Source organism: Numida meleagris, chromosome 6 (assembly GCF_002078875.1).
Source record: "Numida meleagris isolate 19003 breed g44 Domestic line chromosome 6, NumMel1.0, whole genome shotgun sequence".
Classification (NCBI taxonomy): domain Eukaryota; kingdom Metazoa; phylum Chordata; class Aves; order Galliformes; family Numididae; genus Numida; species Numida meleagris.
The window spans coordinates 10,777,788-10,805,190 of NC_034414.1; the positions used below are offsets into that span (position 1 = coordinate 10,777,788).

Here is a 27,403-nt window from a genome sequence, read left to right on the forward strand (position 1 = left end):
GTGATGCTATATTGAAAGTTCTTTTGTCCCAGCAGGAGACTGAGAGGCTTGATGAAGAATAAACTGTTAAACAGTATTTACTACTGTGTTAAAACAAAATACTGAATGATACTGGTTAAATTCTATTGTACCTTGATGTTTGAAAATAGCAAATGTTGAAGCATCTCCTGTTGTTGCTAGAAAGTGTCCAGAATATATTTGCAAAATTATAGTCAAGCTAACAACCTACTTGCTAGTGCACTTTGGTTAGAATTTATAAGAACTACATGAAAGGCGGCGTATGAACTTAAGTGCATAAATAACTGCATATTGCAAATTCAGTGAGTAAACCATCATTGTTTTGATGCTTATTGTCTTTAATCTGAAGAGATGTCCTATATTGCTAATAGTTCTGCCTCTGGACACTTAGATCTTTACTGATGCATTAAATCCTAGTCCCTATATATTTTAAGGAAGTAGGATTAATTACTCTGCACTATCCCATAAGCATTTGCATTGCTGATGACTTGGAGGAGAGGTTGCTAATAAAAACGATCAAAAGAATAGTTCTCAGAGCCATCCAGAAGTGCGCTCACTTCTGCCTTACAACCACATTGTGGGTTTTTTGCCCTGGAGCCGACAAAGCATCTGAGGAGAGGCCATGACTAAGGGCTTTCTTTTCAAATCAGTGTATCAGGATTTGTTGATGGGAAGGATTGATATTAAAGTGTGAACTGATAATTTAGGGGAGACACAAAGGTTGGGAGAACACAACCTTCTAAAGGGAGGATAATTGAGTTTCCTGTCAGTAACAGCGTAAAATAAGGGATATGGCTTTCAAAGCTATATTGAATACATAAACACTTGGCTTCCTCCTTCTAATAAATACAATTAGTTCTTCCTCTTGTGATTGTATTCTTTGAACTTTCAAAGAATAAAATTAAGCTCTGTATTTTCTAACAGCTATGTTTATCTGTGCAACTGCAATGGCACACATGCAAAAGCAAGATAACTACTTACAAAGATAAAAAATATTTAGCGTATTTCATGTATTTGAGAAATGAACTATATTTCTCTAATAATTCCTGTTAGTAGTCAGTGTCACCTTTCAGTTTTAAGCATAAACTGACAATAACAATGACCCTAGAGACACAAAGTTATGTTAGAAAGGGTATGGCACTATTACTACTCTTATTATTTAAATAATGCAGAAAATTTACACCACCCTGTGATACAGTTTCTGCATGGAGACGATTAGTTTCCTTTGAACTCCTTTGTAGTTCAATTCTAGGTCAAATACAAGAATAATTTACTAAATAACTTCTGAGCTCTTTTTTAACATGTTTTTGAACACATTCCTCTTTTCCATTCATGCTTGTTTTTATATGTTGCTATTCTTAGTTACGTCTATTCAAATGTGAGAGTAAATGTGTTAAAATGTTACTGTTTTGACTCTTGCCAGTGTTTATTTTTGCTTTGTCCGCATGAGAAGGAAAATTATCACACAGATACACAATGGGCTAGACTTCCCACTCTGTTTCATCTTAAATACAATAGTCATGTTTTTCATTGAAAGTAACTGTTGTTAATTACCTTATGTCACACAGAACCTGCTGAGACAAATAGAGTTGTCGGATAGCGTGTACATCACTGAATCAGCAATTAATAGCTTATTCAGCCTCACCCAGGAAGGTACTCATCTGTGCCGTATCATAGCTAAGGTAAGGGGATAAATATACGGATTAATGCAAAGTAAAACTAGCAATATGAGTGGGTTATTTTACACTGCACCCTAGTGGTGGTGAGTTTTGAAAGGTACAGTAGTACAATATGAAATCCTGTATTTCAGGAGACAGATAATCTAAGTTGAAGACTGTAAAAACCTTATTGTAAGGAACTTTTTTCTTCTGCCGCTTTCAAAATAAACTGAAGGCGTAAAAGAGAGGAGGTAGCAGACAAGAAGGCTCGTGTCAATTGATGTTTCTTCATGATGTAGTTATTTCACAGCACCTGGTTGGATCTTCTCTTGTTTTAATTTGCATCCATTTTTAAAATTTTCCTCCGACCAGTTACTGCTATATAAGGCCCTGGCTATTTCATCTTGATAACATCCTCTCAACTGGAAGCTGCTGCTGTTTGGTTCTGCCTACATCCTTCTCACTCTCTCCCAAAATTCCTGCTTTATAATGCACTCAAACAACTCAAATGGCATCATTTACTTAATTACCCCAAACCAAGTGAAATAGAAGGAAATTTTCAAGAGTTTCAAGTACCCGATTAATGCTGATGATTCTTTACACTGCAGGTGAGCAATTTAGACAAAAGTTGTATGGGCAAGCAGAGGAACAAAAACCTTCTAAATCTTTCTGATACAGCTTTCTTAAGCAATTCAGATGTTATTCATAGAATCATAGAATGGCTTGGGTTGGAACGGCCCCTGTGGATCATTGAGTTCTAACCCCCTGCCACAGGCAGGGCCACCAACATGCAGATCTGGTACACGACCAGGTTCCCCTGGGCCCCATCCAGCCTGATCTTGAACACCTCCAGGGATGGGGCATCCACAGCCTCTCTGGGCAGCCTGTTCCAGCACCTCACCACTGTCTCTGTGAGAAACTTCCCCCTGATGTCTAATCTAAACCTTTCCTCCTTGAGCTTAAAAAGTGTAGCTTATTGCTACACTTGAAGTTAAATCTTGTTTTGGGCTGAGACTTACAGAAGTCATTCTGAGTTTATATAGCATGTGCATCCCAAAATTAATTTAATCTGTTGAATCTCTACTTAGAAATGTAGATAATAGAGGAATACATACTGATCTGGAAACGTAGTGCCCTAGGAGAAATAACATCTTAAAAGCAGCCCAATGCTTTGGCGTGGAAATCCTATTAGTATTTCAGTGCCTTATTTAGATTATGGTTTTGCAAATACCAAAATAAGTGAGTTATAATGACAAGGATGGGATGAAAAGAAAGCCAAGTGCCCTGACTTGGAGCTCAGCTTTATGTTTAAGCCCTAAACCACATCACTAGTAAAAGAGTATCAGGCATTGGTAGTTTTTTTTGCCATTTTTCTCCAAAGTTTATTCTTTAATAAAGTTTAAGAACCTCTGCTGGCAACTGCAATAGGATAAGCTCCAACTGGCTTCTGGGTATTGATTCAGCTGAAGTTGTCTGTGTCACCTGGTATATTGCCACTCCTTTCAGTACCTTGGTCATCTTTTTAGTGTCTCACCTGACAGTACTTTCTAAGTATCAGCCGTGTAAGTAGAGAAACTTTGCAATTGGTTATGTATATAGCTACTGAGTACACAGAGAAACAAAAAAAACTCTTCAGCTATGTGTACAGAGGATGATAGAGATATTATTAAAGAAGTAATTTTAGAAATACTTTGCATCCATTATTTACCTTTTGCAGAAGGATGTCATCACAATGTATGTTACTTCTGGCATTGTGTTCTCATTCACTCAGAAGCTGATGTGAACGCTGGATTTAAACCTATCGCTCTGCTGAGATTAATAATTCTAGCAATCCCTGCAGTGTTTGTACTTCTGATGCTTGGATCTTGAAAAAGTGAGAGAGGAAAGGCATTTTGTGAGGTCAAGCATAGAATCATCCCATCCTCAGTATACATAGTGGGAAATCTTTTCCCAGTTTTCTCAAGCTTCTGTTTGTAGAGTGAACGCGCCAACATCTTGTCCTGCTCAGAGATAAAGTTAAATAGTACCATCTAAGTAGTTCTATTTCTGGTCTGCCTTTAGATAGATGTTTGCACCATAAAATGTACCACTCTGTTCTGAAGGCTCTGAATGAAGCAGGCTCAAATGTGTAGTGGATTTTGGCAATAGCATGAGAGGTTTAATTTTTTCTGAATTGGTATTTGAGCTCCACTCAGTGGTGTCCAAAACAAGGTTAAAATGTTGAATATTGAAGCAGTGTAGAACTAACAAATTGAGGAAAATGGTCTGGTGCTTTTTATCATTGTGAGAATTCCACAGACAGTTCCATTTAGCAGAAGTGAAGTCTGACCTTCAAAAAAAAGAAAAAACACTAATTTATTACTAATATCACATGGATGTGTCAGAGGATGCACTAAATGATCTCCAAGTGAGGAAATGAATGTCCTTATGCAAAGAACCCTAAGTGGTGTTTGGTTGCCAAACTACAGTGGTAATCGTATCACTTGTCAGACTCATCTGTTTCCTATATGCACTGAAATGTAATCATCCAGACTCACCTTCATCCTTCATCCTCTGTATTGCATCAGTTACCTGCATCACTGAGCATGGGGGCAGAGGAAATGTGATGGACTAGAATTTTGTATTCCATCACTTGAATAGGTTGCTATGACAGGGAAACTGCAAGGTGATTTAAAAAAAAAATAAAAAAAAATACAATAATCTGGCACTGCACCAGCTCATTACAAGGGCAAGAATGGATTCAGTTTTTGTGAAGTTCTCAAAACTTCCCATAGACACAGAAGTTTCCTTGAGAGTGCTCTTATTGTTGGAAAAACTAGGCAGAAAAGTGGAAAAATTCAGACGCATTTGTGAAATGTTGTGTTTAGTGTTTTTATGTCTCACGCTATGAATTATGGCTCCGTAGTACATCAAAATTTTGAGCATAAAATGAAGAACCACATCAATTTTGAAAAGCTGCCTGGAAATGATCTATTGTTTTCATTTTGATAAGCTTTTCAATCATCTCACTCTTTTCCTTACTTTCCCTTGCTAATTCTGTTATCAAAATCAATAAGTCTTCGAAATGTGAAAATCCTCTTCTAAAAAGTCACCTACAATTTTATTCCATCTGGAAATTGTTTTGAGTGTTGCATTGAAAGTTAAAATGAGTTCAATTTTTTTTTTCTGTTTAGAAATGCAACTGTAATATTCTGTGAAAGTCATGTTGCTGTCTCGCCCTGGTAAACCTGCTCAATGTTCTACACATTAAGTGTAATGACTAAGATCGCTAACATAAATGAGCAGTAGCAAGCACAAGATAAGAAATGGAGAAACCCTGAAAATAAATAATAATAGTGATAATAACAGTCCTTGAATTTTGAGCTAATAGAGAAGTAACTGTTGTGCTGTGGGTTTTGAACTAGATGTCACGTTCATCTGCTGTCAATGCCGAAGGCAGCAGAATGGAAACTCCACCAGTAAGCCTAAAAGCAAAAAGAGAAAATGAGGACACTAAAAGCCAGGTGCAGAATCTGTTGCAAAAACTTGTTTCAGTCAGGTTTGTGTCAGTGGATCAGTTTCTTAACTTTGGAACGGAATGTTGCTAAAATCCTCTTCCTCTATCATATCTCATGATATGTTGGTTTATGCTTAAGTACACGACTAAATTGTATCACTCTCTGAGGCTGCATCTGTTGCGTTGAGTATATTCACAAAATGTTTTTCATAATATTGTCTATTAGATTTTGATCTTTGATATTAAAACCTACAAATTAGTATCTTGGTTGTTAAACCACTACCTTCCAAAATCACAAGGAGCTTTTAAAAAACAAAAGTTAAATGCTTTGAGTGAATTTGAGCACCTGTCAAAAACCCTAGCATTGTTTAAGTAAACTGTCTCTATTTTGGTTCAGTTTTGTGACAAGCAGAAGAATCCATAGCAATCAGTTCCAGAGTTAAAATAAATACACAGTGGGATATCAGGTAACACAGAAAATAAATGTTATAAAATAAATCAATTTCACTGATGAATTAGTCTGTAATACTAAGTGTATTGATTGGATGCTACATTAATAATCTCCTAAAATGAGAGAGGCAAACCAAGACAACTAAAGCAAATATACCATACCTGCTTATCGTGCCTTTTTCTGGAGAAACAGCCTGAATGAGTCCCGTAGAGCTGTGCAGCAGCTTGCTTGCTCTCAGAAAATCTTCTAGTACATCTTGGCCTTATCTTCTTTGCACATCAGTTCAATTTCTACAAAATATTTACTATAGAGATTTCGTTCAAGCTAATCTTAAATGTTGTCTTCCATCATAAGGAAAGGACTTGATGGAATTTGCTGCACTTTGAATAATTTGAGGCTGAATCTGCAAAATACTACTCATTAGGGACAGATGCCTTCTTTCCCTGCTCTTCACTGAAATCCTTGTGAAATGTGGCTTTTTATCCTCATTACATCCTTCATCACATACTTGTGATTGTATTTCAGGTGATTTTGTTATCTAGTGTTAGCCCTTCTGAACATCATCTCAGGGAATCCTCTGGGAAACTGAATTCCTACTAATCCAATATAGGAGAGAAGCAGGTCATCAAGCAGTAAAGCAAGTTGCCCTATCATTGCAGAGAGTATGTGAAGCCTGTCCCAAATGAAACTTGAATTATAGCAGGAGTGCTTCTTGTGGTGTTCTTTTGGTTCCAGTTCGTGATCAGAAGTCTGCAAAGGATAAATAGAATGATGAAAGCATGGTTAGGTATATCAGGAGCTTTAGGAAAGGTGTACAGCTAGCTGATTTCCAAAGCAAGAGAAACGTAGTGTTGCTAGGATACTTTGAATGGTAAATAAGTATAAAGTACAAGAATAAACGTTACCAATTTATACTTAGTCCAGTGAGATGGAGCAGCAGCTCTGTTATATCATCATCAGGGAGACAAATTTAGAAAAAGGTGAACTTCTGGAGGATGCTGAGATATCAGTAAAGCTTTGGGTACCTGAGTGCTTTTGACAAGCCACAGAATCAGGCTTGCTATTTCCTACTCACTCCATATTTCACTTGTAGCTCTCTAGATTCATTGCTTATGGTCAACGTTTTACAACTTGGTAATAGTATACGGTGCACATAATAAACAATTTGGATCTTCTCCCAACAAACACAGTGATAAATCACTTCCTGTCCCTCAGAGAAAAGAGCAAGGTACCCATTTGTCAGAAAGAAGTCTTGAAGCCAATGAGCAATTGTTATTATTGTCATTCACGAACTTCTGCTTATTATAATCAAATTAGAGAACCAGATTTCTCTGATCCCACAGAACTGCGAGTACTTTCATACTGACAATAGGACCTAAGAAATCCCAATTACATCACATCTGGGGACAACACAGTACTCACTCATTTCTATGCTTTTGAATACTTTTGAATAGATAGTTTAATTACTACAAGGGGGAAATATCAATGTCTTTTTATGGAAGAAAGAATGACTGTAAGAATTTTTCTTGTTAGTGTTCTGGCTTTTATTTTAAAGGCCCAGAAATGTCTTTGTGCAGTAGGCTGAATATAGCCATGCTAGATATAAAATAACTCAAAGATATACGTGCACTTCTTACAATTCCACAAATAAATTTTACTCTTAAGAAACCTTATTAAGCCTTCTCTTTTCAATGATTTCATTGAAATGGCACAAGTGTCTGTAAAGATATAACATAAAAAAATTGAATCCTGAAATACTCAGATGTTAATTTTGTCTAATTCTAATTTAATTTTAAGTTAGTATCTATTTTTTGCCAGGGTGAATGGATACATTATCTTACTCTATTAGTTCTGCTAGAATTTTGCAGAGAATAGTACAAAAATGTGGAAGAATTCTGAATTGTATTCTGGAGGTTTTTCGTCAGAATGACTTGTTGAGATTTCAAATACAATAACTGGCTGAAGAGGAAAAGATGATAAGTAAATCTGAAAGATAGTTTTTTTTATAGAAGCTACTTAAGTAGGCTTAGTCTGAACAGCCTGTATTAAACTTGGTCCATGATTCCAATCAATTTTAACTCATACCTGGAATATCAGTATTTTAGACCAACGTTACTTCACATGCTTTCTTCACATGTGGCTGCTTTTACATTAAAAAGAAAAAATAAAAATTAAAGCTTCTGTAGTCTACATGGCAAGCATAACATTCAGAGATAACACAATCCAACAAAGAAACTGAAGTGCACATACTGTTTGAATCTGTATATTACCATTTATTATGTGACCTTTCCTAATATTTATGTCTATGCACTGTGTTGGAAATGATGAAGGATAGATACTATACGGATTTATATATACTCAATTATTTTTCATTATGTGCTATATCTGAAGAAAAACGCATAATAATGCAAGTTTTATGCTCTAAAATAGGAATATATGGATTGTATCATTGTAGAACTTGACACCTTCTTCGACATTTTCAATAACTCTTTAACCTATGATCTTCTCTTCCATATTTTATTAATAGGAAAATTATGGTATGGATATCAGAAACATAGAGGATTGCAAAATATTTGCTAACAAATCTGTTTTTAATTAAGTGTGTGGTTGAACTATCAATTAAATATCACTCCAGTTGCAGCCTATTGATAATTCTTTGTCATTTTCATATGAATGTCAAGTTTAATTTAAATTGTTCTTGTAATTGGTAAAAGTCAATTGCTTAAGCACACCTCCTACTGAGGCTATATTACTTTTTCATCACTTAGTGCAGAAGTGTTAATCAACTTGAGTTCTCTGTATGAGTTTAACATCCTCTTTGTTGTTGTTTTGATGATAGCCAATTTGGATACATTAACAAAGGAGTCTGTCCTTCCCTCTGTCTGAGATTACTAAGTTATGTTGTAGAGAAACATTTGGTGCTGTTTTTCTAATTTTTGCTTTTTACCTGCAGGAAGGAGGTGTCGTTGCTCTTTTTAAGATCTGTCGCCAGGATTATTTCAGGTGCCTTTATCCCCAGACACTGAGAACACTGGCATCCATTTGTTGTGTAGAGGAAGGGATGCACCAGCTGGAAAAGGTAGGCATTTCAGAGCTTTTTATTGACTGCATCATAAAAAGAGAAATCACATGTTTAATCTCTTCTAGAAATTGATAACTTTGTGGCATTTGATGCTGTATTCTGTTCAACACTTGCTGTGCTGGACACATCTTCAATCTTTACAAAATTAGTCCCAACAAAAAATATCCTATTAAGTTGTTTACACAAGTAAGCTTTCTAAGTGGTGATAATTTTTATAAAGCAGCCAAATACGTTAGTGACTACGTCAAAAAAAAACAAACCAAAAACCCACCAAAATAAATGATAATTTCTGGACGCTTTAAAGTGCGTGTTTAGAAACTCTAATACTTCAAATAACCTTTAGAACATAGAGAGCTTTATACCTCTCTAAACCTTTTTCCTGATGCTCAGGTAGGGCATCTACTTGAGATAACTTGCGAGAGTTGTAATTACACAGAAAGAAGTGCAACAGATATAGCAGCCAACCAGTAAACAGTGTCTGTTAATCAGCAAGTTTTCTAAAAGCCAATTTTAACTAAGATGGAAAACATCAACGCGTTATCCAGGTAAAATTGTATCAGCTGTTTAGGCGTTGTTCCTTTTTCACCCTTGCTACGTACTGCTGTTTTGGAAAACGAACGCTTCTCCTAGTCACTAAATCATGATCTCATCCTTTTGTATTTCATAAAGCAGTCATCTTCCAGAGCTGAATAATGGCCTCTTCAAGTTAATGATAAATGATTTCACTGCCACTTTACATTGACGCATCTTGTAATTTACTGTCACAGAATTCAAGCAAATTATGACAGAACATCTGCAGCAAAAATCAAGTATCTGAGCTTACAGTAAATGAAGATGACTTAAATTTTTTTTGATATAATGCTAGTTCAGACTGACACTAGAATCTGTCTAAAAGGATCTTTCATTAAGTCCATAAGAATAGAGGACTTGATAAAGTTAAAGTTAGAAAAGACTAATTAATCTCACCTGGTCCAGTAGCATTTCATGGATTTTTAGTATAAATTCTTAGTGCTGATTTCAGTAGTTCATTTTCGTCTGGGCCTTCAACTCCTAAAATCACAACTTGGTGAAAATGAAGGGCTAGACATTAATTCTACTTGTCTGAACAGGCGAAGGTTTAGAACTGGACTATAATAACTGTCAACTTCTTTGCCTGAAATTGTGTTGCTGAGGATTCATATGTTATGCGGGTCCAGTATATTTCTGGATTTCTTGGGAGGATAATAGGATATTTCATATATCAAAAGAAACAAAAATCTTTTCTCCAAAAGAGGTTAATGTCTCTCTGAGTTCCTCCGGAGGTTGAACACGAAAGGCCATTACAATGCTATATCATCTGTAAAAACCTTTCAGCAGGCGATGCCCCAGCTTTGTGTTTATAGAGATGAGGGAAGGATAACGTGAGAAAATTTTACCACTGTGTATTCGTCTTTCACACCTATTTGAAAGCAAAACAATGTTCTTATCACATGGAAATCAGTAGAAGGTGCACCGATGAGAAGACCAATATTTTGATGCTAGCACCAAAGACATTTTTAATATCGCTGTATTGAAGTAAGAATGATATTTTTCTATTAAAATTTGAAATACTCTTGGAAAGAAATAAAAGGAGGATTAATAATATTAACATTCCTGTTATTACAGATATTACCATAGGACTTCTATCTGGCAGAAAGAGCTGTTTCTATCATCCAGCTAAGCACCTGGCTGGTTGTGAAGCATTTAATTTGCTCTGATATGAATATCATTATGCCACCTAGTGCATTACAACATCAGTGCAATTTGAACTGGGTTTTTTAATGACAGAAACTTCATTCAAACAAATAAAGCTTGGTCTTCAAACAATTCAAATTAGGTAATTCAAGATTCAAAAAAAAAAAAAAAGTCAATCACTCAAAACCCCCCCCCCCCCCCAAAAAAAAAAAAAACCAAAGAAACTAACAAAAGCAAAAATTCTTACTGCCTTTTGTATTTTTAATTAGGTTTCACAACCATTAAAAGGCCACTTGAAGCAGCACCAACTATCATTTCTGAGGGAGCATTTATGTAGGAGGTGGGCTAAAAGGAGATAGTGTACTTTCTGCAGTAATTGTGGTGCTTAATTACTAAACACATTAGGAATACTGTTTATTTATCCGGTGTTCTTTGATCTTGCCAGTTCACAAATGTGGCAGACTAACAGGAACATCTGTGTTACTGTGAATGGTTATTTAGAAAAAAGTCAGGAAGTCAGTATGATGTTCACAGGAGGCAATGCAAGCAGGGAGTATTTTAACACTTTTCCTGGATTTAAAGTTTTGAATATTAAACTTCTTTGGTAATTAGTGCAAATTTAATGTGAATGATTCCATACTGGATTTAAATCATTTGTCCTGAGTGAGTTTTTGTTTGCATGTGTAAATACTGTCCTGGTTAACTTGCAAAGGAAAGTATCTACTGTTTTGCCTATTTTGAGCAGGTATATTTTCCCCAACTTTTTAAGGAATAATTATTGTTCTTTCCAGTCATGCATCTTTAAATATATATACCTGCACTCTGTTGTCTTATATCATGCTTGAAAATGTCGTTATTACTTTTACATAGCCTTGATAAACATGCCCATCTTTAATTACAATTACCACAACCACGTTGTTGTTACAATGATTAGCTTTACTCTTTCAGGTGAATCTAGTTGGCTATATTTACAATAACAAAAAATCGGTTGCTTAAAATGCCAATTTACAATAGTTATTTTACTTGCATGTACTTTCCTGATTTTTAAAAATGTACTGTTACATTGTTATACATGTAGGTACTGGGTTCCAGGAACTCAACAGTAGCAAATTAAGCTTTTAATGTAGAAAGAGAGCGAAGAAGTCACCTCATTTTAACAGAGGTCTGTGTGTAAATAACTCGAGCTCTGTGTAACCTGTGCTTCACAAGTGGGTAGTTAGTGCTTCAAGCTGCTTATGGATGTCCACTTGTTCAGTACACTTCAGCTTCATAATCCACTGTGACACCAGTGGACTCATTCAGAGGAGTGGAGAGGTCCTGGAAAAGTGATCACAATTTCCACCCTTTGTGTTATTCCTGTAGCTGCCTGTCCCTGTACCCAAGAGAGCTTTGTCATTCGTCTTGTGGCCCTTGAGCACGCAAACTTGTTAGTAGAAAGCCCCTTGTATCAGAAAGTATGATTATTTTTAGTCTAGGCGTTCTGGAATTTTAGCAACGAGGTAATACGTAGTACAGATAATAGATTGCTACAGGCAGATGCACTACGGATAATGATAATATATACTATAGTTGATCCTAACTTGATAGATTATACAGAAAACTTCTAAAAACAGAATAACAGAAAGGAATTTGAGTGAGGTGAGCAAGAGCAGAAATTGAAGAGCAGTGTTACTATTATACATGCAGACCTATTTGCATATACAGCCTCAGAGATGCTTTGGACAAAAATAGAGTTATTTAGTGGGAGATGTGACAAATGTCTCTAACGTGAAGTAGCCTTGTGTGGAAAAGGGGTTTCTATTTGAATACAAGCCTACATCTCAGCACATCATTTGCCTACAACAGTTTTTCAGCCTTTTCAATTCCCAAGGCTGCATTAGGTTTCTGTTTTGCAGTGCTCTCTGAATGAATCTCCTGTGTACGTACTGACACGGAGCCTTGTTAAAGCTTGATGTCTGTGGTAGTTTCTCTGCTTTGTCTGTCCTCACAAAGCTTTTAGCTGATTGGTGTTAGAAGGCATAGCTTTCCAATTCTTGCCCTATACTGGAGTTCGGTTATGGTTTTTACTAACTTTTTTGCTGCAATAGAAGAACTGCACAGTTACTTTAGACATAAATATCAAATAGAGCAATATACTGCAATTTTTATTCAGGCGGAACATTAGTTTGTTAAAAACCTGCAATTCAACAAAATAATGATTTATGCTAACAGTAAGCAGCTGTCTAAACATCAACAACTGTGCAGTATATATTTACTTGCAGTAAATAAACTAGTTCAATAACTAGTACCAATTGTTACACTAATAAAGCCTTCTCTCTTAATAAACGACAGTTTTTATTCCTGTGCTTTAAGCAAAATTGCCTACATATAGCTTACAAATTCTTTTGAATCCTTCATTCAGAGCACATTGAATCAAATGGCTTATCATCTCCAGAAAAAGAATCTAAAGAAAGGGGAGTTTTAAAATTTTTGTGGCTGGGAAACTAAACATTTCTTGAAGATTTCTTAAATATAAATAGTCTAAAATGTATTGTTTGATGTAACCCCAGCCTGCTTTTTAAGAACCGTGCTCTTACAGTCAATTTCTACATGATGTGTAGAAATGAGTTTTTCCTGGCGAGTTCTTATTGGGAGATAAGTGAAATGTTTATTACAGAACTTGCAGATAAAAATTGTTTATAGGTTTTGACTGAATGTGGGTTGATGCATTCAGTTTGAAATGAAGTGATTCTGATTTTGACAGAAGTTAACATCTGAAACTGAAAACTCAGGGTGGTTAGAGCTGAACGAAGTAATACGTTGCATTAATTCAAGCTGCTAAAATCACTGAGTTTTGTGTAGCTGAAGGCTGAGACAGAAGTGAAAGTCACGGAGAGGACTTGGATTATGAGAGCATGGGTAACCTGGGTAGGACGGTCCAATAACAGCTTTAAAAGTTAGCTTTCTATTAACATTTCTTTATTGTTGGTTAATGTATATATATAAAAAAAACCTCCTATGATCTTCTTCAGCTTTTTTTGTAGTTTGTTAGTTTCAAGACAAAGGATTAGATAGTCCAGTAAGATGGTAGGAATTACATAGGTACCGTATTCCCAAATAAGCTGAATTCAGGGGCTTAAAAGATTGAGGTGTCTTATTATTTTAGGAAAAAAAATCAAGAAAATAAAAATCTAAAAATGCATATTTAATCCACAGCACGTGTCATTTCATGTAATCCTATCTCCTCTAAGACACAGGACAACATAGGGCATTAACAGAAAAACTAAGGACTTCTAGAAATCATTTGAAGGGGAGACGTTGTTAAGGGGCCCTTCTCTTGTCTCTCCCCCACAAAAACATGGTAACACAGAAGGTTATACTTCTTTCTCAGTTTTTCATGGCTCTCATTGACAAGCGCAATCTCAACACTTCTAGGAAGAGAATATTATTCTTGTTTGTTCCCCAGGGTAGTGCTTTGTTTACAGGAAAATGTGGGTCTTCCTGGATGGGAAGAGACTTTCTGCGTGCTTAAAATCACAACACTGGCTTACATGCTAAGAGCATGTGAGATGATTTAGATGAAAAGAGTTCAAGGGATGCATTCCTCTTTCATCCCTTTGGCTAAAAAGTTGCCTCTTCTGTTTTGCATAACGCATTTTTTTGTGTTCAGCAATGTTGCTTTGGCTCACCTTCCTTGGTCATTTGTAGCCTGGCTTTGGAGTTGCGCTCGTGAAACTGCAGACAAAAGCCAGCAATGGTTAAAGAATTCTCTTCTGAATCTTTACGGAGGAGTATAGCATTTTAAAGACTAATACAAGCAACTTTTGACTCATGGTGCAGAGCATGCTGGCACTTCATGTTAGTGATAAAGCAGGGAACTATGTCTTACTGTTGTCTCTGGGCAATTGTGTAGGTTGTAGGAGAATCAGGAGCTACAGTGAGAAAGAAATATGTCAGCCTTAAGGAATAGGGTGGGGAACAATATTTCCAGAAGTTGCTTTTCGCATAGATTTGCCTGGTTATCAAAAAGGCTATTTCAGTATCTGAGTTTGTGGCACAATTAGATAATGTGAAGTTCTAGGCTTGCAGCTCTTTAATTTACTGGACACTTCTCAGTAAAGCTGTTTAATTAATTGGCAGTGAAAAATGTGCTGGGTTTGGCAAATTACATTTCTGTCAAAGCCCCTGCAAGATTCATTAAATCATATCTGAGAGTGCAGGAACTGCCCTTTCTCACTGCTGGTTTCATATATATTAGGTGGTGTTTGCAAGTGTAGCAAGTCTTAAGTCTTTACAGAATCTGACCATTCCTGAAAAACCGATGGGGAGGGAATCGTCAGATGCAAAAGCAGTGTCTTGCACTTCTAGGGCAAAGCGTTCTGAAAGCCAAGGAAAGGACAAGTCTCTGAATATTGAAAAACAGCGTGAAAATATGATGCTCAGAAAACACTTGCAGATTTCTCTGCAGTATCTTTTATTCTGTTAAAAACCTGCCAGTCACGCAGCAGATTAAAATTTGCTTACTTTATGGTAGTACTCATTTTATCAGGAAGAGAGAAAATCAGAAAAGCTAGGTGTTTTTTTTTTTTTTTCTTTTGACAGGCTAATTCAAGAGACATGGAATTGAATCAAGACAGACATGTTAGTGCAGGATTATGGGCACTGGCAGATCTCTCTAGGAAAAAAATATACACAAAATGCTTTGGCTGAGGTCACTGCCATTATTCCAATTCTGTTAAAACTGCAAATTAAATTATAGTAGTTGTGTTGTTGTAGCCCCGATGGTCTAAGGAGATATGTATCTGTTGCTCTAATAAAAGATATTACCTCTCCTTAGAAACCTTGCCTCATTTTAATCATGTTATAGGTTTCAGAAGAGGGAGAAAGGAGCCAGCAATCATACCACAACAAAACTGTGTTTTCTTACCTTTTCTTCTAGTGGAATATTCCTTAAGCATGGATGTATGACAACATGTCCACATGCAAATATTTCATTGTAGTTAGAGCAACCCTGTTAGATTTGGGTTTTGTGGTGTCTTTGGTAAGAGCTGGTCAGGAGAATGCATTGTAGCGGTATTCAAGTATTAACAGTGACGGGCTCAGAACAAATGTGATGTGCTCTGTTTTATCTTGTCCCTGTTCCAGAGCAGTGCTTATGCAGAGTGTGAGCTGATAAAATTAGGTGTACGCTAGATTTTGGAGGAACAATCTCTCTTCTTATCTACACCTCAGTTCAGTCTGTTTGTACACCTGTAATGTTTTAGTTCAGGCACAGAAGAGTAAGTCTTCAGATTTTTTTTTCTTTGTGTTTTAAAAAGATACATTTCATTGAAATAGATTCTGAAAATTGAAAAGGAAAATCCCCAGACTATGCCCATTTTCTGAGGTGTACTCTTCACTGTGCGAGATCAAATTGGAGTAGCGCCTGTAGATTACCATTCCCTCCAACTTCGTTTTGAAGATTTGAGCTGGTGCCAGGTTCCCACTCTGCACTTGTTTGGCTCCCATATAATTTACGCATCATTTTTGCAGTCAGTTATGTTAGTATTTTATGCTACCTATTGATTTTATATTTCGCTAAGTATTTTATTTAAAGCACTCCAAATAGCTCTGGATTTATGCTTCAAAAGTCATGATGTTAAGCGAATTTTATAAATGAAAAATAATTTGGAAATTACCAGATGATGGTTTTTCTGTAAGGATTTAAAATAATCCTTAAAGCAGTGACAATGACGAGGGCAGCAAATGATCCATGAATGACGTCTGACGAAACAGAAGCCAGCACATCTAATGACAGGTGGGTTTTCCCTACCTAATAATAATAATAATAATATATCAAGCAAATTTAATTTTAAGATGAAAGAAGCAGCTTACTCAGCTCCTAAACTGAAGGCAGAGATTAATGAGAATCAATCGAAGCATTTTAAAAAAGTGGAAGGAGAGAGCTATTTTGGACCTCAAATATGCCTCCTGTTCCTGACAGAGGCAGAAAAGAAACCAAGGAAGATGCAGCCTTACAGAGTGACCTGTCAGATGAGCAGCTTTCATAATCTTTCTTTTCTCACTCAGCAGGAAATTGTTGCACTGTGTATCTGCATTTGTGATAACACACACCTAAACACATACTGAATGTGCTTATGTTGTACATGTTAAGTAGTTTATATGTAGCCACAATAAACTGTGAGGGAGGAGAGATGTGGTGAAAATACTTATTTGAGAAGACAGACACATTAGATAGGAGCTTCCCTCTCACAAAATCTCTCCTGAAATTATACACACGAGTTGAACTGACCCATCCTGCTGCAGGCTTCATGACTCAGCATTACTCATGATTTTTGTGACTCATTAGAAAAGTCCAGAGAGACCTTACTGCTCAGAGCCTTCGCATTTCGTTTGGTTGACTTCTGAGCTTGCCTGAAAATTCAGTGATTTCAGAAGACTCCATACTGAAGAAGAATGTACCAACATGGATTTGCTTACAGAACAGAGATTTGAGTGTCTCTGGAACTTGCGAATTCATTACTTCTTCTGCCTCCTAAGGCTTCTTCCGTGCTTATTTTCCTGCCTGAACTTAACAATGATCCTTGGAGTTTTCCAGTGCTCTATGTAGTTTCTTGGTCATCTATTCTTGCTTGTATAGTATTGACTTTCCAATTTTTGTCACACAATTTTGAAGCTTGGAACATTCACAGATCCACATTTCTAAAAAGCAAAAAAGGGAAGAAAATCATCATTCATCTAGCTGCAGCTTCATTGAACAGTGCAGAATTCCTCACATTTCTCTGTATGCTACAGAAATCCTGAATGACCAACCACTCGCCCTCATCCAAATAAAACAAAGTCTCCAGGTTCCAGCTGACTTACATTTCTTTTCTGTGGGGCATGCCAGCTGGAACATACAGAGCTATCTGTTACCATCTGCTGGAGTTTTTAACTCATTTGTAAATAAGCTTGTTATCATACATGAGGATAACATGATGGAGGCTGCCAGACAAAGTGTCTGGCTTGTGCTGATCTGGTAACGAATACTGATCATCTATTGGGGTGAGTCAGGAAGTGAAAGCACTGCAGAAAGTTGTTGAACCTCAGTAGAGCACTCAGATTCTGAGTTCACTTCTTAGCTTGACTACTACTTTGGCTTGTTTTTTAGTAGTAGCTGAAGCTAGCAAAATATATCAACTTCAGCTTTCACTCAGCTTAGAACTTTTTCTCTTTTTCTTCTTTTTCCAAAACCACTTTTGTAATTTTTGCACTCCCTTGACCCTTTCTGCCCTTTCTTGGGCTCCAAATGGAATTAAGAAGCCTGCTGTAACATAGCACTCACCAGTGAGGAGCCCTCCTGTGACATTGGGTTCGGTGCATGTGTATGCTAGGGAGCTTTTCTAGCTCTTGAGTTGTAGCTGGATCCTTTGCAAATCGAGCCCCAGTAGCACACCCAAAATGGAAACTCTGGATCTTTATATTCAGAGAAGAAAATGGAAATTTGCCTTTTGTGAAATCCCATTTTATACATGTACATTTGCTTGTGGTTTTTTTTCTTTGTTTTTACCCAATCATTCCCAAAATTATTTTCAAAAGAGGTGATTAAAAATCTCTTTTTTTTTTTTCCCTCTCCATTGTCTATTACTGCAACAAAGTGAGGAAATACTTCACAAAATAGGAAAATAGTACATACAGGAAACTTTTATGATAACAACTTCAACCAGTTATCATACTTTACCTTTTTGCCAGAAGATTTTCTCAGCTTAAATAGTAAGTACTTAGCATTTTAATTTTTTTGACTCAGATGGCATTATATAAACACAAACTGATCTCATGGTTTTCCTATCAGTATCAGTGTATTCTGACTCTGTCTCGCTAACTCTTACTGCAAGCTAAGATTTTTCCCAAAGATAGTTTGATTCCCTCCAGTACTCTTCTACAACTCCGCCTGAGATAATTGACTAATTAGCTGAAACTCAGCAACCATTCTTTGTGACATGCATTTGAAGTCGAGGCTGGAAGAACTGAATTACTTAGGTAAAGCTTCCTGCGCATGCTCCCAACAAAAACAAAGTCAGTTAATTGTATCGCTTGTTTCTTACCTTGTATTTCCAATGAGCTAAGGGCCAACACAAGGCTTAGCTGAAGCTCACCCATGATATGTATGAGTCTCCTCATATTTCTTAAAACAGTGAAGGTTAAATAATAATTAATGGCAGGTGATGCAGAGGCCTGTTTGTGCGTCAGTGTAGTTTTTTTTTTACTTAGGCTTGTTTGCAGGAAACCACTTACATCTGGCATTCTGCCTGATTTATACTAAAACTTTCATGTTTCATAAAGCATCTTCAAAAACATGTAATGAGCTGTTGGAAAAACAATCTCATCTTTTTAAGATAATAATCATGTTTTGAAAAGCCTATGCATATAACAGTTCATATATTGACTGTATCTTACCTCTCATCTGTTTAAGCTTCAGACAGCAGCTCTTTCAGTGACTGTTCCTTCCCTTTCCAGTACTGTTTAGAGCTTTTCAGAGGACTGTAGAATTTGTTATTTGCTGCTGCTGGTAATGGATGAGCAAGCTTTGTATTGATCAGGGAATACTGTTGTGCTAAGTCACTCTTGATTTTCAGAGATACTTTGCTGCACATTGTGCAATGGCAGGCTTCCTTCTCCAGCCAATATTTTAGTAGGTAGAGACAGTCCAGAGATTCATCAGGGCTGACATAAACCTGAGCTGGTATCTTGTTGTGTGGTCCTTAATTTCAAAGTAATCTGGAGCGCTGAAGATTGTCTCTTATGCCCTGTTGTGGTTAGCTAGTTCTGTTTAACTCTATCAGCTTTTAGACTTGGACCTGACAATGATCTTCAGCTGACGTAGGTATTAGCAGGAGGAAAGAATCTCCATCAGAGCAGATGGAAGTAGGAAGGATCATAGAATGGCTTGGATTGAAAGGGACCTAACAGTCATAGAATTGTAGTCAAAAGATAGAGTTGGAAGGGACCTTTAAAGGTCATCTAGTCCAACTCTCCTGCAATGAACAGGGACATGCACAGCTAAATCAGGTTGCCCAGGGCTTGATCCAGCCTTGCCTTGAAAGTCTCCAGTGATGGGTGATCAACTACAACTCTAGGCAACCTATTCAAGCACCTCACCACCCTCGCGGTGAAAGACTTTTTCCTTATACCCAAACTAAATCTACTCTCTTTGAGCTTGAACTCATTTCCCCCTGGAATAGCCCCAGCTCTTTCAGCCTGAGCTGAAAGATCATATAGGTCCAAACCCTCTGCCATAGACAGGGTTGCCAAGCACCAGATCAGACTGTCCTGATCCCACCCAACCAGGCCTTGAGTGCCTCCACGGATGGGGCACCCACAGCTTCTCTGGGCAACAACTCCCAGTGCCTCACCACCCTCTGAGTAAAAAAAGTTTTCCTAATGTCTAACCAAAATCTCCACTCTTTAAGTTTAAAGCCTTTCTTCCTTGTCCAATCACTATCAGACCATGTAAAAAGTTGATCCTCCTCCTGCTTGTAAGCTCCCTTCAATTACTGGAAGGCCACTGTGTGGTCTCCCCAGAGATTTCTCTTCTCCAAGATAAACAAGCCCAGCTCACTCAGCCTTTCTTCATAGAAGTTGCGCTCCAGCCCTTCATAGACCTCCCCTGGACCTACTCCAACAGCTCCACATCCTTCCTGTACTGGGGGCCCCAGGCTTCAATGCAGTACTCTGATGTGGCCACGCAAGGACAGAGAAGAGGAGGACAATCACCTCCCTCTCCCTGCTGGCCACCCCTCTGTTGATGCAGCCCAGGATACTGTTGGCCTTCCAGGCTGCAAGGGCACACTACTGGATCATGTCCATGTTTCCATCCATCAGGGCCCCCAAGTCCTTCTCCTTAGAGCTGCTCTCAAGGAGTTCTCGCAGTCAGTACTCATACCTGGGATTGCCTTGACCCAAGTGCAACACCTTGCACTTGGCCTTGTTAAATCTCTTTAGATTCTTGTGCGTTCACTATTCAAGCATTTCCAGGTCCCTCTGGATGGTGTCCCCTCCCTTCTATTGTGTCAGCTGCACCTCTCAGCTTAATGTCATCAGCAAACTTGCTGAAGGTGCTCTCAATACCACTGTGTTGTTGATAAAAATGCTGAAGAGCACTAGTCCCAAGACAGACCTCTGGGAGGCACGATTCATGGCCAGCCTCCACCTGGACTTATAGCCATTGACCACAACTCTCTGGCTGCAACTATTCAACCAATTATTTATCCACTAACTGGTCTAACGTTCAAATTAATGTCTCTCCAATTTAGAGAGAAGGATGTGGACTGGGGCCTTGTCAAAGGCCTTGTACAAATCCACGTAGAAGACATCAGTTGCCCTTCCTTTAGCCACTGATGCCATTGCTAAGAAGGCAGAAGTCTTGCTAGTTTTTGGAGGTTCATCTTGTCACTTTGTTCTCCTAGAGAAGGTGTGAGGAAAGGTTGCCCTGCAACATTTTCTGTAACCTTGCTGAAGATGAAAGCAACTACCGCCACAGCTGAGCTTCCCGAAAACAAGATAGGTACTTGTGGGTACAGAGAAGGGGAGCCTCTTGACTTTGGGGGCTGTAAATGGTGATGTTTTTGTAGAGCAGAATCTGTTTTACTAGACCCTACACCATTGTTAGTGTCTAAGATACCAATTGTAAGTGTTGCCTCTGTCCTTTGGAACTCTAGATTTTTTCCTACCAACCTCTGAGAGGTGAGTGGCAGTCTCAATCTGAATGAGGGTGATGTGGAATTTGATGCTTATGGAGCTGAAGAGCGTGACCTGTGCCGCCGGAGATGTTGTCACACAAAGAGGTGTAGTGAGAGACATGCAGGACCTGCATATGATGGATCCTTTTGGTGACATCATCGTCTGGTCATTCTGTTATCTACAAATCTTCATCTATACTGGGTAATGCTACAATCTGCCATTTTACCGGGGATAAAATTAACTTAGTGTCCCTTCATTTCTTACAAGAGTCCCTGATTGCCTAAAGGAATGAAAATCACAATAATCAGAGAAAGAAAATGAGCAAAACATGAGACAGCAACACTGAGGTTCAAGTCTCTGATAGCCTGACCGCTGCTCTGAAGGACTCTTCAGGCAGAATAAAACCCCTTTGGAAAGCATTTTAGGTGGCTTGGCATCAGCATTTTCTCTATACCCTAGAAGGCAGAACAGAATACATATATTCTGGATCCTTGGAATTAGGACTGTAACATTCTCCTACTGAAATACAGAGGCCGTTTCAGATAAGCTGTTAATGGAAAGACAGGGATTTTCCAACTTTGTTATAGCATGAATTGATTTACAAACCTGATCTTCCTATCTCTGACGTTTTCTTTACGTCCACACACATGTGTGATAGCCATATATCAATTTAAAGAGCAGGTAGAAGTTGTTTTATCTTATTGCTGTTTTTAATGTGATTTGATAAGTAGGCATAATGGGAACAGCTGTGTGGGTGATAGTTATTCCTGTAGACTTTGCCATGTCTGAGAAGAGAATGCTAGCAGGGCTAGGATTTGCAGCTACTTCTTTTTCTTACCCTGTGTGAGTCTTTTCAACTGAGTTTGCCTTTCTAAATTAACTACTGTTTCACTGTGACCTAGACACTTGTGAGTTTTTCAGTGGTGCAGGAATGAGCAGGCTTCAGGGCACTGGGCTTGTCTGTTACCTCCAGAACTGCATGATGGATCAATTTACAGGAAAACCTCTCAGAATCTGGCAGAATTCTAGAAATCATTTTGGATTTCTGCTGGGAGAAGTCTGAGATTCTTTATAATATCAATGGCTATAGAAATTTCTGTACTTATCAATGTCACCAAATGTCTGCCTATCAGAAAAGGCTGTTGAGAGGAGTGAAAGACCAGAAGTTTATGAAACAGGCTTCATAAACATTGATGGTTTGCTTTCCTTGACTTCAGCAACTCAAAACAATTGTGGTTATATCAGTTCAGCCCAACTGTTAGCGTGATAAATGATTCTACTATGAAAGGACAGTGTAGCATTTCCTTATAACTGTCTTCTGCCTCTAAGAATTTTTCATTTTGGTGTAAATTCTCAAAGTCTTCCATTAAGAAAGACAGAAAACTAAGTCTTACTATTTATCAGGGGCCTGGGGAAAGGAAATACAGCAAAATCTGAGAGCAGGGATGCTGCCAAGCAGACCACCTAGAGGTGACTATGGTGATTCATAATATTAAACTTTTCAGTATTTTTGATTCCAGCTTACCTGAAAGAAATTTGATATCTAGAAAGTGATGGGTATCCACCAACCATCAAATGCAAATTATATCCATTCCCTAAAATTTATACTTAATTGTCATTAAATTTAAAGGTAGACCAACACTGTATTTTCTGCACTACTGTCATCTCTTCATATGTGTTCACAATTGGAGAACACTCACTAAACAGGTGTTGTTAAAGCCACTTATAGACTTTGGTAAAGATTTACTCTTGTGATAGTGATGCATGAAAGCACTTCAGAAGGCAATAGGTGGTTATCACTTAACCTTCAGAGACTAAAAAATTGTTCAACATAGGGTACTAAGCTGATTCTCAGTCAGCATGGAGGAGCAGTTCTGATCACAGCACTAGGAGGCTTTTCAAAGTACAAATTGGGAAAGAATCTGAGCTATTATGCATTTGAGCATTCTACCAGCAGAGTTCTAGGAGTAATTAAATCCTACTTGAACTTATTTCTAAAAGGCTTATTTTGTGGAATTTTCAGGACATAAAACGAGTGATAGCTGAATATACCCTGAAAACTTCACACACAAAATATGACTCAGGCAGTGTAATCCGCACATTGTGTTATACAACAGTGGCACCCTGTGGAGGCTGGAATTATGGCAGGGTTTCCATTGCTGGCTTCCGGGTAAGGATCGCACAAATCTACCTCGAGTTCAAGGCGGTGGGCGCTGATTTGGTAATTGATAAGGTAGGTCTATGAGGACCAAAGCTATCTGCAACCCAAGTATTCTCTTAAATTAAGCACTCTTACCTACCAACTGGACTTCTCATTTGAAATGTTTAGACTATCAGAGCATTTATGTATCGATTCACAGCAAACTCTAATAGCTTCACTGAATGCAAAACCAACATTGTTAGCAAACCCTTTTGTCTCCCAAAAAAGAAGCGTTAATGTACTCGAAGTATTGCAGGTAAAATCACTTTTAAATAAATTCAATTTAATTTAGATTTTTTGATCCCATTAAATTACCAGAACTTACCACTGATTAGGTTACTATTCAGTGTAAGATATACTCTCCTAATTTCTGGAAAAATGACTGCTTATTTTAATGATAATAGGTAGCATCATTACAATGGCATTTATCCAAGCATTATGTAGAGGTAGATAAGTAGATTTCATCTTTATTTTATAGCATAGGGTTTAAGAGCAAAATTAAATTGCTTTGGAATAAGTTGCCTCAATGGATCTGTCATGAAGCTCATTTCATACATTTATGTTGCACCACCCTCTAGATTAAGGAAAGGGTTATACTGAAAGAGAAAGCAAATCAGAGCAGTTTGAATAGGTTTAAAATTTGTTTTGGAACTAGATACTTGATTGAATATGAGAAAACTTACTATAAGGTATAAGGCAGAAGATGCCCTTTTTGTGACCTATTAAAGGCAGTTCCTACCTCACCCTGTATCCTGCAAGGAGAACTGGGTTGCAAGTCAGAAGCTCCCCATTAGAAAATGTGCCAGGACAAGGCCATGTTTCTTCCGACTTCCTGCTACTCTGGGAGGAATATGTTGTATGTGCTGAAAGACTCTGACAAGCTGCTTTTTTCCCTTACTCAGAAGAGAATTTTCAAGGAGTTGTGACCAGGGAACTGGCAGCGTTTGAATTCCTCAGCTTGTGGCACCTCTGCTTCAGGTTAAGTCTGCTCTACACCTTTGCTATGCTGGCTTTGCCGTCTCAATTGTACTGCAAAAGATGCTACTGTGACTCAGAGTAAGAAATCTGTGTGCTGCTTCCCTTCAGTTCATCTTTCCTCAGAACAGGGAAGACTCAAGCACCTTTAAATTTGAAATGATGCACTTCCATGTCATTTCTGATGCAGTTTTACCACTTCTTTGCTAGAGAGCTTTCTCATTTGTACAAAGGAGTTAAAAGACTTGTCACAAAACACTGTACGGAGAAGACATAGCATGCAGATCCTAGGCCACTGGAAAGAGTATTAGGACAGAGAATTTCAATTAAACAGATGAAGACTTTCATCCTGAAAAAGGGCAGGTAATTGGGGTGTACTTATATGTTTACAATAGATTTTTTTTCTCAGAGAAAGAAAAGAAAAAAAGGAACAAAGTATGGTGGTAGCTGAAAGTGGTAATAGGAAAGAAAGTTATTTAAGTGAAGATGACACTGCCTCCCTTCTTTCCATTCTTCTCTAAGTTTTTAAAGAAAACTGTGAGGGCTGACTTCTAATCTTAAATATAAGTCAGTCAGGATAAGCTTATCCTAATAGAAGGTATTTCAGTGAAGCAGGAGAGAGAAAAACATGGAGAGATAGGAAAGGATGCAACAACCAAATACCTTTTCAGTAAAGTGGATTAAGTTTTAAAATAGAATTAAGAAAGATCAGTTGTACAAGCTCATTGAAAGATGTTTGATTAGACTGGTTTATTTAAGCCGATTGGTTTGTGATCAGCTGTTCTGAACAGAAATACAATTGCACTTTTTCCCTTAAAAAACCCCCAGCTTGACACGGATACTATCTTGCGTTTGCCTTGTTCATTCACCTTGGTTTGTAATGGCTTTTGCACTTCAGTGCTGGTTAATGGTGCTCTTCAGTAAGACAACTGAGGATACAAGCCACAGATGTCAATCTATCTACATCTAGTACATGCTTCGTACACTTTTGATATTTAATAGATCTTGCTTTCAGTTAACAAAATTTCACATTGTTGTGACAAACTTACCCTCATAGTTTTTCAGAAAGAAGTGTTAGTGAGGAGTAGAATCATTTAATTAAATTACTTCAGTCATCAGTGTTGTTGCTGTCTTTGCCATTGACAATACGGAAATTATTTTGTTGTGGAACTGTATGGAAAGTATTGCTTTTGGTATTTGACTTTGGTCATAGGAAAAAGAATAGTCATGCACCAAGAATCTGTGATGCTACGTATTGAATGCACACATGCATGCACAGAGTCCCTCACAAAAACTGTCAATTTCATAAATATTTAGAAAATAAAGCTCCAGTTGTTTTTTGTAACAATTGTTGGCTAGGTTATTAAGTAGCTTCGTAGCAGACACTGTGATCAGAATATCGCCAGGTGTCAGGACAGTCTGAGATTACTTGGAAATGTTAAGACACGTAGTAAAATTTTGGACAATGTGGCATAAAGAACAATTTCTTGTTCAATTAAGTCTTGTTCCTATGGAAAGAGTTTTATCATTGACTTCATACTTCATTAGGGAACAGTCAGACTTTTGGCTGTCATAGGAATAATGTGCTTGAAATACAAGGCACTACTATTCAGCATGAAACTAAGCCTGTAGCATGCTATAGTGAGAGCAACTGTGGATCTTAGCACACCAGGAATTTGGACTAAGCCAAAATTTTTCAATGACTTTTAGTCATCCCTTCTGAAGTGAGTTACATGTAAAGGTTAAAAGAGAATCTATAAGAAACAGTGGCCTGAAATTTTTGTTTGAAGGCTACCAATATAAGGATAAACAATAACAAGATGTGAAAGATTTATTTTTTGGTACTATTTCTGAAAACCATTTACAACAATATTTTTTTTCCCACCAAGATACTTGTTGACTTTGCATTTGGAACATTGTTTGTATAGAGCCTTGCTTTGTATTGGTTTCCATCTTCATCAGACACGGTCAAAGACCACATATCCAAAGTATGCCAAATTCACCTCTAGTAAAAAAGGTGAAATTGATATAACACAACTTTTTTGTGCTGGTGTTCCTGTAGAAGTCGCTATTGTTGTTTGCAGTGCTAGCTCATCCACGTTGTGATGCTTTCCCAGGAATTAGAAAGATGTGGTGAGGGTTCTGCTGCATACCTGGATGCAGCTGTACTGTGAGACATTGCTGAAAGGGCCACCAGTCTTAATATAAATAGAAATATTTTCAGTTATTTCTTCCTTTTGTTCTTTGTCAGCTCTATAGCTGAAGTGTAAAAATATTTAATATTTTATTTACAGTCTGAATTATTATAACATAAATTCCTAAGAAAATTTACTCTGTTAGAGCTGTTGGAAAGGGAGACTGTAGTGCAAGCATGTCTCAAAAGAGAATCCAGTGAGCCATTATATTATTTTGTTGTATATCAAGGCACCGTCCTTCAAACAGTATTTTCTTCCTCCCAGACTCTTCAGTCTTTAGCAGAATTTGAACTATTTATAGAAGTTGGGTATCCTTTGATCATAGGTTATACTCTTTGGCTAAATACTACTTATTTAGCCCCTGTGTCAGAGTGACATGCTTATATGCCCTATTTTCCAGTTGTCACACGTTTCTGGTTTCTCCTCTAGATGCCTCACAATGTTATGTGTGCTGCAGCAGTTCTTATGCTACTTGCTGACTGCCAGATGGCAGAATGAAGCCTGATCACATGCGATTTTTAGCCCAGATTTGGACTTTATAGATCTGGAGGATTAGGTTGGTTTGGAACGTGGAATCAGTTTTTACTGCTTATGTGAAATAAAGCTTGAGTGCTATTGTGGGGTTGCAATATTTACTACTTGCTAATTATTAGGTTCCTTTTGTCACAACGCCTCTTGTGAGTATTATTCTAAGGTTGAGCATACTGGCTCATAGATTAACTATTAAAATCAATCAAACCAACAAAAAGGCCCCCAGCAGACATTGACTAGATGGCAGAATCAGGACGGTGTTTGGGGCTTTACTCAACAACATGCTTATTTTCCTACATCTAGCTTTGTAGCTGAAATATAAGTAGACCCCTTTTTTTTTTTTTTTTTTTTTTTTTTTTTTTTTTTTTGTAAAAAGTAATGAAAGA

At 37.5% G+C, this 27,403-nt stretch overlaps 1 protein-coding gene and 1 long non-coding RNA gene across 10 annotated transcripts in view; one reads left to right on the forward strand and one right to left on the reverse strand.

Annotated features, from left to right (window-relative positions):
* INSC (INSC, spindle orientation adaptor protein) overlaps window positions 1–27,403 on the forward strand; it is a 125,866-nt gene that overhangs the window by 68,608 nt on the left and 29,855 nt on the right. For all 9 annotated transcript variants that reach the window (XM_021403081.1, XM_021403080.1, XM_021403085.1 and 6 more), the window contains 2 exons: window positions 1,587–1,700; window positions 8,577–8,702. In XM_021403081.1, coding sequence (XP_021258756.1) covers window positions 1,587–1,700; window positions 8,577–8,702 — 240 coding nt within the window. The remainder of the gene's footprint in view (window positions 1–1,586; window positions 1,701–8,576; window positions 8,703–27,403) is intronic.
* LOC110401691 lies at window positions 16,489–17,856 on the reverse strand. The gene is made up of 2 exons (XR_002440535.1): window positions 17,722–17,856; window positions 16,489–17,099 (listed from the first exon to the last, which is right to left on the reverse strand). It is a non-coding gene; the product is annotated as an uncharacterized LOC110401691 (long non-coding RNA).